We start from the raw sequence: 13981 nt of genomic DNA, 5'->3' as shown, positions 1-13981 counted from the left end.
TGAACTAATCTGCTTATTTTTTTTCTCTTAGACTAAATGTTTCCATAGAAACTTGTTTCTGTTTGTTTACTTTATCAATGTAGAAAGGAAAAAATTGGAAAATATGTACAACCTCGTTATCGTCTGTTGATGATTGTTTGTACTTTGTTTCTTTTTTGATGTACTGTACAATAGCAATACATAAAAAAATGAATGTACTTGCAGGAGTACTTTGCTTTCCGCAGACCCTTCACTTCTTGATTCCCAGTAAATGGTTTGCCGAACTACATAGAGTGTAGAGTGGTGAGGGACTTTGTGTGGGGTGCCTGTAATCCACTTTTCTAGGATGATGTCCTTATCAGACTATGGTGACCTCCAGTTTCCATATTACCTTCTTACTACCACATATCATGCTTGCTAGGATTTTGAAGTGGTCTAGAACTGGGGATCTTGATTAGTTTGTGAACATTCAGTAGGACTCTTTCATGGTCTGGGCACCTTATTTTCCTTAACTTGCTGTTGTACTCTCTGTTCAACACCTTCATATTAGTACTATCATGGGGTAAGGCAATCCCCAGAGCTCATCTAAATTGTCTCCTCTCATGGCTTTGTTTGGGAACCCAGCTGTCCATCCTGGCTCATCCTCAGTAATGTTTGAGTTATGGCATCAATGGGGTATTGCCCATGTAGGCCAGCTGATAGACTTAAGACCATCAAATATAAGTGTGTCTAACATAGACATTTGGCACTCCTAGTGCAGCTCCAGTTTTCTTCTCAAAGTCCATGAGAGATTACTAGAGGTATTTGTAGGAGTTGATTAGAGAGGATGACTTGTCAAAGATCTTTACCACTACTCTGGCATATTTGGTAAGTTCATCAATAGTCAAAACTCACTATAAGGTCTTGTCCCAGTGGTATCTGTTGCATTGCCTTCTGGCAAAAATATACCCAGGTATCCCCACCATGGAGGTGCAATGAGACAATGTGGACACTGTTGCCTGTTTGGTGGGAATATTCCTAATTAGTATTGAGTAATTACTACTTCCAAACTGATTTCATAGGAACATCTACTGTACAAACTGTAATACTCCCAGTTTCTGGCTGTTAAACCATCTACATAAGTCCGAAGCACAACTGAAGAAGTCTCTATAAAGACACCATCCTAGTAAGGCAAAAGCTATCATACCAGTACTTTGGTCATTCCCTCACCCTTCCTCTATTTCAGAGATTAGATTTTTACAGGAGTATGGATGATGTCATCATATCCTTGGCTGATCAGTATAAGGAATACAGGCCCTGATTCAGAGCCGGACACTCTGACAGAGCGCTCGCTCTGAATCAGGGCCATCCCTCCTCCTTTTTGGAGCGGCCTCCTGGCCGCTTGCATAGCTGTGGGTAACCACCCACAGCTATAGCGAGTGGCCAAAATGATGGTCGCGATGGTCAAGACCATCGCGACCATCGGGCTTGCGACGAGACCCTGCGGTAGGGTCTCACTGCCGCAAGCCCCCTATCAGAGCCAAAAGCACTCCCACTGACATCACTAGTGATGTCAGTGGGGCCGGCCCCAGACAGTAGGCGTTACCATGGGAACACCACCGTCTGGGCAGCCACGCCCCTGGCACGCCCACCAAAGGGGGCGTGCTGTCAATCACCATCAACAGCACACCCCCTTTGGTGCAAGACCCATAACGACGGCTTGGCCATCATTATTCGGGTCTCGCGCATGCACATGACGGAGCCGCCTTGGGCAACATCTACCCGCTTGCGAGCGCTCAGCGCTCGCGAGCGGGTCTGAATCAGGCCCACAGTACAATATTGTTCTGTTGGCTGGACATTAAGGCCTCATACCTTTTTCACTCTGTGTTTAATAGTATGATCTCCTCTTCTTGACCCAATGGAAGTGTTTTTGCTGTCTGTCTTTCCCATGCTCTCTTGCCCTAATCTTTTGGTCTTTATTTACCATAAGTAAATCGTGACTTCAGGGGAGAACCCTCCCTTTACCCTTTGATTTTCTCTCTCCTACCTCTCTATTGATGTGTTTAACTTCCTGTCAGGATCCGCAGCTTCCAGCCTAAAGCACTGCATTAATTACTACCTGTCTGTGTGCAGTGTCAGGTGTATGCTAATTAATACCCTATCTGCCACAGCTGCACACTGGTCTATCATTAAGGGAGACTTGCTCTATTTGGGCCTTGTTCCTGTTAAATTCCAGCCAGTCCATCACTCCATGCCGGTGATAGAAGATTTTCATACTTCCCGTTACTGTCTCCTGCTTGTCAGTCATGTTCCTGAGTCAGTCTAGCTGTGGTGCGTGTGTGCTGTTAACTCCATCCAGGTGGCTCCACATGCATCCCATCCACATGTGCTGCTTCTACCATCTGGGCAGCACAGAGCACTTCCTATCCCAGAAGCGTCTGTCACCATCCGGTGGTCAGTATCATCCCGGCTGCACTGGTAGCAGCTCTGCGTCCCAGGTGCGCAACTTAGCACACTGTCGCCAGTGTCATCCCGGCTGCACTGGTAGCAACTCTGCGTTCCAGGTGCGCAATCTAGCACACCATCGCCAGTGTCATCCCGGCGACACTGGTAGCCACTCTGCATTCCAGGTGTGCAATTTAGCACACAGTCGCCAGTGTCATCCTGACAGCACTGGTAGCAACTCTGCATTCCAGATGTGCTATTAAGCACACCATCGCCAGTGTCATCCCGGCAGCACTGGTAGCAGCCCCACATTTTGTTGCATACTTCACCTGAGTGCCATCAGCCCAAAGGCTGAAACGGTCTTGGGGCCCCAGGTCACAATCAGCCCTCAAGGACACTGCAACAGCCCAAAGGCTGCTTCACACCATTAGTCCCTTAGCCATGACTATAAAGGCCACAATCAGCCCCAAGGCTGCTCCAACAGCTCCATGGCTGCTTCTCATCACCAGTCCCTGGGCCACGACTATGAAGGCCAAAACCAGCCCCCAAGGCTGCTCCTACAGCCCTCGGCACAACTAGTACAATACATTCCAGCCCTCAAGGCTGTCATCAGTTGGCTCTACATTTATACCATCGATTCCCTCCAGGAATCATAACACTTCCCCCTCTCTATGTTGACATATATTGATCAGGAGCATTTGATCTGTATTTCAGCTTATAATCAATGTGCTGTGAACTGTTGTAATGATTACTCTGCCATTGAGTTTATTCTTTTATGTGTTCTTATGTCTTCATAAAGATCTTTATCAATTGATGAATCAGTATGTATGAATATTAATATTAATATTTTTTGCTACTTGACATTTTCCTTTATTTGTAACTGAAAGGATTATCCTACCAATCTAAGAAGGGAGAAGCATATTAGTTTATCTACCATCAAATTGACCTTGTGTGACCATGCAATAAAATAGTTTTGATTTCAAAAATAGAATTGAACAACCTCTGCGAAATAAGATAAGGTTCCATTTTGTTACTATAGTATTTGCAATGCACTCCATCTGTTTATATAAATAAAACCCATGCAAGTATTTGATCATTTGAAAAAGTATGTAATTATTACAGAATAACATTTGAAGGTAGATTCAAATGTATAAACAGCAGTGGTTCACAGAAGCATCTAAAGGGTGTAAAAGACGCAGGTGCTATGCTAATCGCATACAACTCTGAAACAGGCCCATAGTGCATTATAAAAATATCTTAAATATCAAGTTTGTCTGTGGAAAACAAAAAAGCTTAAACTTATATATTCTTTTATTTTTTTGCAGTACATGAAGACGATGGGAGTTTATGCATCAGCAAATTTTCTGGCTTGGTTTATTGAAAATATTGTTGTTATTATGATCAGCAGCTTTTTCATTGTACTAATCCTTAAACTGAGTGGCATTCTTGTTTACAGTAATGGAATTATTGTTTTCCTGTTTCTTCTGGAATTTGGAATTTCTATTATTATGTTTAGCTACGTGGTCAGTGCATTTTTTATTAATGCCAATACGGCAGCACTTTGCGGCAGTTTACTGTACATGATTAACTTTTTGCCATATATAATACTACTTGTTCTGCAGAAGCAGCTCAGCTTTGCTACACAATGTTTTATGGTGAGTATATCTGGGTATTTTCCTACAATAATTTTGAGATTTATTTCCTTACAGGTAAACTATTCTAAAGTACAAGAAAGTCTATTTGAAAAGTATTTATTATAACATTCTCAAATGCAAAATGTATATCTTGAAAGTAAAAGGCAGATGTTACAAGGTATTTTCTTTCTGAGTCCCAAATAGTAACACATGACAGTGAATGGGAATTACAGTTACATTGTTACATGAGAATGCTGTCACAATGCTCCATGCAGTTCTCTAACAGCTGAAGTGATGTGAAGAGCTTTTCATCTGACAGATAAACTTTGTTTTTCTGTTAACGCTGTGTGCTGTTGTTCAGGCTTCAGAACCTTGCATATAACAGACAAGAAGGAAGTGGCATCCACAATCTACAAGAGACGCCAGTCTAAAAGTTATCAGATTATATGTAAACTAGTGAACTGTAAATATCTGCAAAAGTTTATGATCCTGCTGCTAACAGCTTTGTGTAGCTGTCTGCTGCATCACTTAATAGACTTAAAATTTGAGTTTGTGTTGTAGCATGTAAATTGCACAGAAGGATGCTTTGTCATTTTCAAATGTCTTCTGTTGGTACTGTTAGTGTACTGTAAATAGGAGCTACATACTTTCCACTGTTTGGAATCACTGTACTCTGGTTTATCTTTCTTTCCAAATTACCACTATTGCACAGTGGGATCTTATGAGGGGAGGGTACCTGTGTACAGAGTCTGGGCAGGCCCCTTCCTCACTCATGCTGGCACATGCGCATGGTCTGCTGTGCATGCACATACCTCCATGAAAATGGCACCAGTGATTTCTCTATTGTGCATATCTCCTTAAAAACTGCACAGGTGCCATCTTCCTGAAGGGTTTTTCTGAGGTGAATGTAGCCGCCACACTTTGAATGAATGCAAAGTGTGCGGTTTTGGCCACCATGGACAAAGTGGCCCATATGCTCCACACACCCTTCACCCATTATAGATATTGCCTTCACTGACAGTTACTGACAGTTGAACATTCTATTGTTATATATCCCAGCAAATGCTGAGAGTAAATTGGGATGGGTGCATGGCTATTGCACACAGGGAGCATGATTACATCATAGTGGACATGACCACACAAACAGTGAGCGCAGCCAATATCCAGGCCAGCTTTTTTCTCATAAAGACAACCTCCCACTAATTAGGACAGTGAGCCAGTCCCCTGAAATCAGGACTATTGGGAGGTACAGTATGCATTATGGAACACTTTAGTTAATTTGACACAAGTGGCATTATACAGTACATCACCATAAATATAGATGATGTACCCACATAATATAAATTACAAGGATATTGAAAGCTACAGCAGAATTCAGTGATCATATATTTTATTTGGTTCACAGAACTTTGAGGTTACATCTAATATCCATAACATTTCTGAGAATGTGCAGCCAAATGTAGAGTAATGCAAACATTTTGTGGTGCATTTTAACTTTAGCATCCTGTGCTGCTCTGCAACATTATCATAATTAGCCCAATCCACGAAATGATACATGACCTAAATCTAATTTTATTATTATTATTATTATTATTATTATTATTATTATTATTATTATTATTATCCTTTATTTATATGGCGCCACAAGGGTTACACAGCGCCTTACACAGTACATAAACAAATGAGCACACAAGAAAGCAGTTATTAACACTACAAACAATACAGGACAAATATATGCTTTGTACATTGCTGCATAACACTTAACTAAGCAGCATGGTGTCAGCAACGAAGGTTTGGATGCTGTTGTAAATTAAAGTATAATTAAGTGAAGGAAAAGCACATGAGGGAATAGGGCCCTGCTCGTGAGAGCTTACATTCTAAATGGGAAGGGGCAGAAAAACATGGGTGACACAGATGGGCTGGATACAAGGGTCACAGTAATATGACATCTATGGAAAGGTTAGTGTAAACTTAAGAGGAAAAGACAATGAGTTGAGCAAAATTGCACCAAGCCTCATGATTTACGGGCCACAACCAAGGACCATTTGAATGGTCATCTTGCTGCATCGTTCGGTAAGGCATAGTTGGAGTGGATAAGCAGATTGCATGGGGAGATCAGGAGGGATGTGGGCTGCATTGGGGATCCAGGTGCAGGCACAATCCATAGGCATAGTGGAAATGTGGTGGTAGATAAAAACAGTCCTTAATAGCAGAAATAGTTGATTTGTTGATTTCGCCTTCTGTTATCCTCCTGTTTAACTCCTGAATAACTCCGGCTATCAACTTTAAAAGCTGTGCAATAGAAAAACCAAGCATTAGTATATGATGGGTGCTGTAGTAAATTACACTAAAGTTATTAGCACTACTGATGGGGTGGGGGATCTCACCCACAGGAATATCCTGATGCACTCCCAGCACTTCTCTCTTGATCCCCAAAATCTCATTTAAAATAGAGATGAGTTCTTTGGTTCTAGTCGGTTACATTCAGACCTGAAAAGCGCATCTTATTCATCTCTCACATGTTTTGGATAGCCAATAAGATAAATCCAAACTTGCGCTAATTTGGTGAAAAGAATCGAGTAGAACCAAACCGCTCGTCTCTAAATTACAAAGCACACAGTAGGCACATCACAAAATTCTGTGGGTTGACATCTCAAACTCTACATATACTCTCCATTCAAGGTGCACCCCTCACTCTCAGGAGATGCCTCTGCAAACTAGAAGTGTATCTAATTTTGATTGGTGTAAGAATCTCTCATAAAGTGCACTATGCAAAGGTGTATATGTCACAATAAACCTCTGCCCACTTTATAACCATTTTTATGATATACAGTTTTTTATTTTTCTCCTAAAATACTGCTCAGTTTAGTCTCATTTATGGAATAAATAAATCATGAGTGAGGATAGCGGGTCTATCTTTATTATGCATGACTTTGTGACACAGGTCAGCTTGTCTTTTACACAGTCCAAAGCCAAAATATGTGCTTTTGTGATGCTACTAAACTGCAATTTGCATCCACTTCAAAATATAGGAAAAGTTCGGATTTCCACCAGTTTCAACCAAGTGCAATATCCAATTTTGCAGAATAAAAAAAAAAAATGTGCCCAAAAACAAAAAATGTGTCCTATCAACCCCTTTTTCTAATTTCAGTAATCTTTGTACTACTCCATAAATCTAGGATCACTGATGTGCCTTCCCAGTAATTTGCAAGTAATGTTCTCACTAGGCTCAATTCCTCCCATCATTAGTGTAAAGTTCTTCTCTTCCACAAGCACTGCCCTCTTGTTATTAACCACAGTAATATATAGGCAACAGGACTATTCCCATCTGGCGTATGTAATCTAAGATGGTATTCCATTTGTGTCTTTGAAATTAAAGTAGGTATTACCCATAGCAAAAAATCCCTGAATGATGTTTTCAGCCACAATGCCTCTTCTAATAACCACAGAGACTTCCCCAGAGTAAAATGTGATGGGATGAGAACTTAAGAAGCCATGAATTCAATTGAGCAACATGATATACTGTAGAGTGTATTGATAAATGCAATTTTGGACTTTTTACAGTGTCTCTTATCAACAACTGCTTTTGGCCAAGGACTTTTGCTGATTACAACATTTGAAAGTGAGGAAAAAGGTATAAAGATCATTATTTAGAGATGATGATGATTTTATTTTTATTTTTTTAGTCCACAAAAACATTATTCTTGACTTAAAACTAGAAGCCAGAATTGTCATTGAATTATTGGAAGAAAAGTTAATTACTGTTTTCACAATTATGCACATAGAACACTGACATAAGTTCAAGTCAAGATTATATTTTGATTAAAATACAAGTGATTTATTTGTAATCATGTTAATTATTGCAGGGTTGGTAGGTCAGTCATTTGAAGCTTTGTACATATATAATATTATTGCTGCATTTTATTAAAAATAAATATTAAACAGAATTTGAATACCTCTAAAAGCTGGTTAGTTATTACTATACAAAATTGTAAATAGAAATATGTAACAGAGTAAGATAGGTATCTTAATTGTTTAATGTTAATTAAAATATCTATTGTAATTCACAATCATAATAAAATGGACAATAATAATAACTTAAAAAACATGATTATTACTCTGTCTTTGTACATAATATAAAGGGATGCAATTGGGAAGCCGGCAGACATTATACCGACAGCCGGCCTCCCGACTGTCATATCCCGACGAGGGTGAAATGACCGGCATCTAGTTGTAGACACTTGTCATTTTACCGATGCACCGCTGCAGACAGCCACGGGGGGGAGAGTTAGGTTTAGGGCTCCAGGGGGGGACTTAGGGTTAGGCACCCCCCTGGGAGGTTAGGGTTAGGCTAGCGGGAGAGAGGGTTAGGGTTAGGCACTCCTGGGGGAGACTTAGGGTTAGGCACCTCCCCGGGGGAGAAGTTTAGGTTGCGGGGAAGGGGGGGTTAGGCTTAGGCACATAGAGGGGGTTTAGGGTTAGGCACTGTGGGGGAAGGTTAGAGTTAGGCACCCTAAAGGAGGGTTAGGGGGTTAGAATTAGGTTACTAGAAATTTACCTAGGATGATCAGGATTTCCTCCTCTGCCAGCCTCCTGGTGTCGGGATTCCAAACCCCGGCCAGGGGACCGCCGGTAATTTGTATGTATTCCAATATAAATGTATGTAATTTTGAACTTCTCTAATCGAAATAGTGGGTTTAGCTTACTGATGTATTTCAGAAGGTTAGGAATAATTTACCTTATTTAGAGTTGGATAAAAATGTAATCACAAAATTGGCCAGTGGAAAAAGTCAAATTTTGGGACCTATTCAGAATTGACTGCAGAAGCAAAATGCAAACAATTTTACATACAGTAGCTGGCAAATGTGGCTTCCTCCACATGCAAGTAACAGGAGTAAATGTGCTGTTATTATGAAGGGAGTTATGGCTTCACTGTAAGTACAAAGATGCTTACACTCACAGTACACAATTACTGTAATAAATATTACAGTGAAAGATAAGAAAGTGCAGATAAGATTAATCCAAGTCACTTGGAGTCTTTGAAAATCAAAAATGAACAAGACACAAATATAAAATGTAAACTTTTTTAAAGTACACATTATTAAACATATGTGCAGCCTTCACCTTTCCAAACAGAGTTAGAAAGAAATATATATATAGTATATTCTATAGACAAAAAAACTTACGGTTTTGCATGTCCCATTACGGCGTCTTAGACATGATCTGAAATTTCACAAAACATATTGAATTTCTGCCACTCAAACTTCAAAAAGCAATTCAATTACGATCATTAAGGCTGACACCTTAATGGATGTGTTCCTTGAGTAAAAAAGATTTGGCATGCCATGAAACCATGTGGTTAACTGCAGATTCAGCACTCTCACAGAGTGAGATTGCTGTCACTCACAAAATGATGGAGCTGATAATTCACAGAATTGTGTGCTCATTGGCATACATGCATGCAGTCTATGCAACTGAGGTCTGAGCAGTTATGTGGCGCACACATCTCATTCACTGCCCACACTTTTCCCATTGGGTTCCAACATTCTTCTTACTCTGCCCACAATAATCCCATTGGGTTCCAAAATCCTTCTTACTCAATACATCCATTTCATCCATTATACAAATTCAGCTTCCTAATTTCTAAAACTATCATAATCAGTGTATGTATATTCACTATTTTGCCTAAATGCTGCTATAACTTCCCCAATTCCTACAGCTGTGTGTTCTACCAACTTCATGTCCTTATCCACACCAATATGTCTTTTCCCATGTGCACAGCCCTGTCTTCCTGCATCCATGCCACTGTATTTCCTTCTATCTGTACAACTGCATTTCCCCCAGCTATGTCACTCTATCTTCCCCTCATCTCTGCCACTCTTTCTACTTCCATCTGCAACACTCTGTCCCCACATCCGTGCCACTCTCTTTCCCATCCCACCCGCACCACTCGGTCTTCCCACCCATCCGCACCAATCTGTCTTCCCCAAACCCTACTGTAGTGTGTTCTCAAATTGTGCTAGTCTGTATTCCTCACCACACCAATCTGTTTTTACTAATCTGCACTGCTCTGTCTTCCTGCATTCATGCAACTATGTACCCCCCATTCATGTCGCTTTGTTTCCACAAGCCATGCCTGTCTCCCTGCCAAACTTTATTGCTTTTTGAAGTTTGAGTGGCAGAAATTCAATAGGTTTTGTGAAATTTCAGATCATGTCTAAGAAGCCTTAATGGGACATGTGAAACCTTAAGGCTTTTTTGTCTATGGAATTTCATTGCTTTTTTAAAATGTATTAACTATCAGGGTTTGGAGGAGCAACCCAGGTCACCTGCAGGGGAGTAATATCAGTCTAATAGTGTCAGGGCATAATCATATCACATGTAAATGGCATTTATATAGTATTAATATGATTGTACATGGGTATGCAAATCCCATATGTTTCGGTAGGGATGGTGCTAATTTATATTCCCCTAGAGCACTTATCATACACCATACATTTTCACCAAACAATATATAGCATAATTTGTATTATCAACATGAAATACGGATGTACATTGAATAAGTCATCACATGGTCATAACACACAGAGTGGTAATAAAAAAGAAAAAAAACAAAGCGAAATGTATTGCTAGTGTCTGTTCCCCTAAGTCACCAGGGCAAAGACCGGGCGCCAATCAAGTCCTCATATAGGGATTGTACTAAACTGTATTCCCCTGGAATGTTTAATAGATAGCATACATTGTTGCCAAGTAATATAGTTGTACACAGTGTGTTTTGCTATATTTACAATGGATACAAGTGTGTCTCAAAATCATCACACAGTGATAGTAAAAAAGAGCCAAATAGGTTATTCAAATCTATTCCCCTGAATGATGGGGGAAAGAAAGCTGGACATAAATCACATCCTCATGTGTGCAATGAAAAAATAGCCATGTGAAATAACATCAAATCTACCCCAACTAAAACCTGGGGAGTTTACAGCAGTACATCCACTGTGCTGCCACAATTGTCAGATCATAAATGAGCCTGTGTAATCAGATGCCTGCAAGAAAGCATGAGCCATAGGGCAGACAGGTCTCCAAATTATACTATAAGAGATCAGAGTGCTGTATCTCCATTCATGCGGAGTGTAATAAGCTGAACTGACACGGCAGCCAGATAGCAAGTGTACATACATATCAGGGGTCTGGCCCATGCACTGACCTGACCTCCTATGCTGCGGAAGGATGGCCATTTTGCCTGGTTAGTGGCTTGATCACCTCTCCATTTTCACTAGTCAGCCCAGGCCTGGGATCCCTGGGGAGCTGGGGACCCCCCAATAAAGGGGTCACCCTTACCAGGGCACCCCAGGCCAAGGCTGATAACCTGGGGCTATCACCAGCACCCCTGGGGCAGTGGGTGCCGGGTTGATAGTATAAAGTGGCCCCCTCCCCCTAAAGCACAACCAGCCCTGGGCTCATCACTGCTGGTCCTAGTTGTGAAAATACAGGGGAAAAATGACATAGAAATCCCCTGTATTTAACACAACCAGCATTGGGCTAATCAGAACCAGTCCTGGTTGCCAAAATACAGGTGACAAATGACGTAGGGGTCCCCCGTATTTTGTGAAACCAGCACTGGGCTCTGAGCCAGTCCTGGTTCTGGAAATATAGGGGAAAAAATATGTGTTAATCCCCTGAATTTTCCAGAACCAGCAACTGATTTTTTCTAGTGGGGGCTAATGCCACAACCTTGGGAGCCCTTTCACCGGGGCCCCCAGCTAAAGCATTAAACCTGGTCAGCCCAGACTGAGGATCCCTGTGGAGCTGAGGACCCCCCAATAAAAGGATCTCTCTCTCCATGGCATCCCTGGCCCAAACTAATAGCCAAGAGGTATCCCCGGCACCCCTGGGCAGTGGGTGCCAGGTTGATTGTATAATGTGGAGCATTTTAAGGAATATTGTCTTTTGCAGGTAAACTATATGTCCCAGCAAGCCTCCTCCACATGATGGTATCTGGAAAACCACAAGTACCAACAAGCTGGGCATTTAAGGCCCGCTGGTACCTGTAGTACACATGTAAAAGAAATATTAAAATGAACAGACTACACCGATTTTTTAAAATAACATTTATTTTGTCTGCACCTTCACCTGGGGGGCAGCAGCCTTTAAGCTCGTTTTCGTGGCTGCCGCCACCCCAGGACTTTGTTATCTTTGCCTGGTGGGTGCCACCCCGCCAGGGCTTCGTCGTCTTCTCCTGGTGGGCGCAAACCTTCCAGGGCTTCATTATCTTTGCCTGGTAGGCACCAACTTGCCAGGGCTTCGGTGTCTTCACCTGGTGGGCACCAACCCACCAGAGCTTCGGTGTCTTTACCTAATGGGCAGCAGCCTGTGTTAGCTCTTTTTTTCATGGCCGCTTCCCACTAGGACTTGCGACATCTTTGTCTGGCAGGCGCCAACCTGCCAGGGCTTCGATGTCTTTACCTGGCGGCTGCCAACCCGCCAGGGCTTCGGCGTCTTCACCTGTTGGGTGTCAACCCACCATGGCTTCGGTGTCTTCGCCTAGTGGGTCACAGCCTGTGTCAGCTCTTTTTCATGGCCACCGCTCACTAGGACTTCTGGCATCTTGCTTCTTCAGAAGCTCTTCTTTGCTTCCTTTCGGCCATCTGATTGCCATGCCGCCTCCCCGTGCTGGCTTATATAAGCCAGCCGAGGGGGTGGGGCGATGACATCATGAGCCGTGAATGCTCCCAGTGGCCATCTTTGAATTTCAAAAATGGCAGTGAGGTGCCATTGTTGAAATGGGCTCCGCTGCCAAACTCTGCAGAATTGTAGGCAAGAATCGGATCCTCTCTGATCCAAGGCTGCCACCAACACAATGCCGCCAGTTCCCGCTGACACCCACACCGCTGGCACTCACACCCGTGCTGCATCTGCCACTGACACCCATGCCGCTGCTGCTGATGTCCGCACCGCTGCTGCCAGCGAGTCCCCGCCTGGTCCCCACCACTGCTACAACCTGCTGCCATTGCCGGGTCTCTGCACCACTAATGCCTGCTAAAGGCAGCCATCTTGGTGGACCCAGGTGAAGCCACAGTTAGTACACCTGCTGGATTATCCTACTGAGGCTGCGCAAGGAATTTAATCTTCCTATCTTCCTATCTCTATAATGGCATAATTGTGAGGTAATAGTTTAAAAACTCTAACTTTCTCAATTACCTGAACCCCAAAAGGCCCTACCCTGGAACAATAGCTACTTAATAAAACAAACCCCAAGTCTAAATTCACCCCCTTCCCTGAGTTATGCCTTCAAAAATATCCCCCATTGAGAATGTCAGAAAAAAACTGACAGTTGGAAATTTAGATTGTTCCCAAATCCTCAATTTTTTATATTTTTCTCTGAAATTTAGAAGGCAGCACCGAACGACAGTTCTACCTGCCCTTGTTAAATTTCAGCCCGGTACCACAAATAGCTTTTGAGGTGTAGCCCCTTAAACATTATGCCCCCCTCTGGAATTATTTTTTTGATTCAGCCCAGTGGCGTATCTATAATGGGTGCAGTGTGTGCGGGGCACATGGGCCCCCAGTTCCAGGGGGGCCTGCACTGCACACACTGCACCCATATTTTTTTTTTTAAACTTACCTGTCCGAGGTCCCGCGTCGGGTGTCACTGCTGCTCAAAACACGCAGCAGACTCCGGGCACTAGAGTGTGCCCGGAGTCTACTGAACATGCACAGAACGCTGGAAAATGGCCGCTGTGGCCATTTTCCGGCATTCTGCACATTCGTAGTAGACTCCGGGCACACTCTGGTGCCCAGAGTCTACTAATGCTCCGGTGGCTGGCCAGCCGCGTCAGTTGGCTGCCAGCCACCAGGGAGAGAAGAGGGGGCCCGTGACGAGGAGTGCACACAGGCCCCCTCCTCTCTTAAAACGCCCCTGATTCAACCGTAAGGACTTTTTCCCC

The 13981-nt window shown here is 42.7% G+C and overlaps 1 protein-coding gene across 1 annotated transcript in view; it reads left to right on the top strand.

The window, feature by feature from the left end:
- The window catches only part of ABCA13 (ATP binding cassette subfamily A member 13), a 269444-nt gene that overhangs the window by 51483 nt on the left and 203980 nt on the right, over window positions 1–13981 (top strand). Inside the window, exons 4-5 of the mRNA XM_088445671.1 lie at window positions 3729–4058; window positions 7602–7671. Coding sequence (XP_088301797.1) covers window positions 3729–4058; window positions 7602–7671 — 400 coding nt within the window. The remainder of the gene's footprint in view (window positions 1–3728; window positions 4059–7601; window positions 7672–13981) is intronic.

The sequence above is a fragment of the Taudactylus pleione genome, unplaced genomic scaffold (genome assembly GCF_031769625.1).
Source record: "Taudactylus pleione unplaced genomic scaffold, aTauple2 ptg000386l, whole genome shotgun sequence".
Taxonomy (NCBI): domain Eukaryota; kingdom Metazoa; phylum Chordata; class Amphibia; order Anura; family Myobatrachidae; genus Taudactylus; species Taudactylus pleione.
Note: the sequence above shows the minus strand (reverse complement) of the source record. Positions and strands in the feature narration are given on the sequence as shown.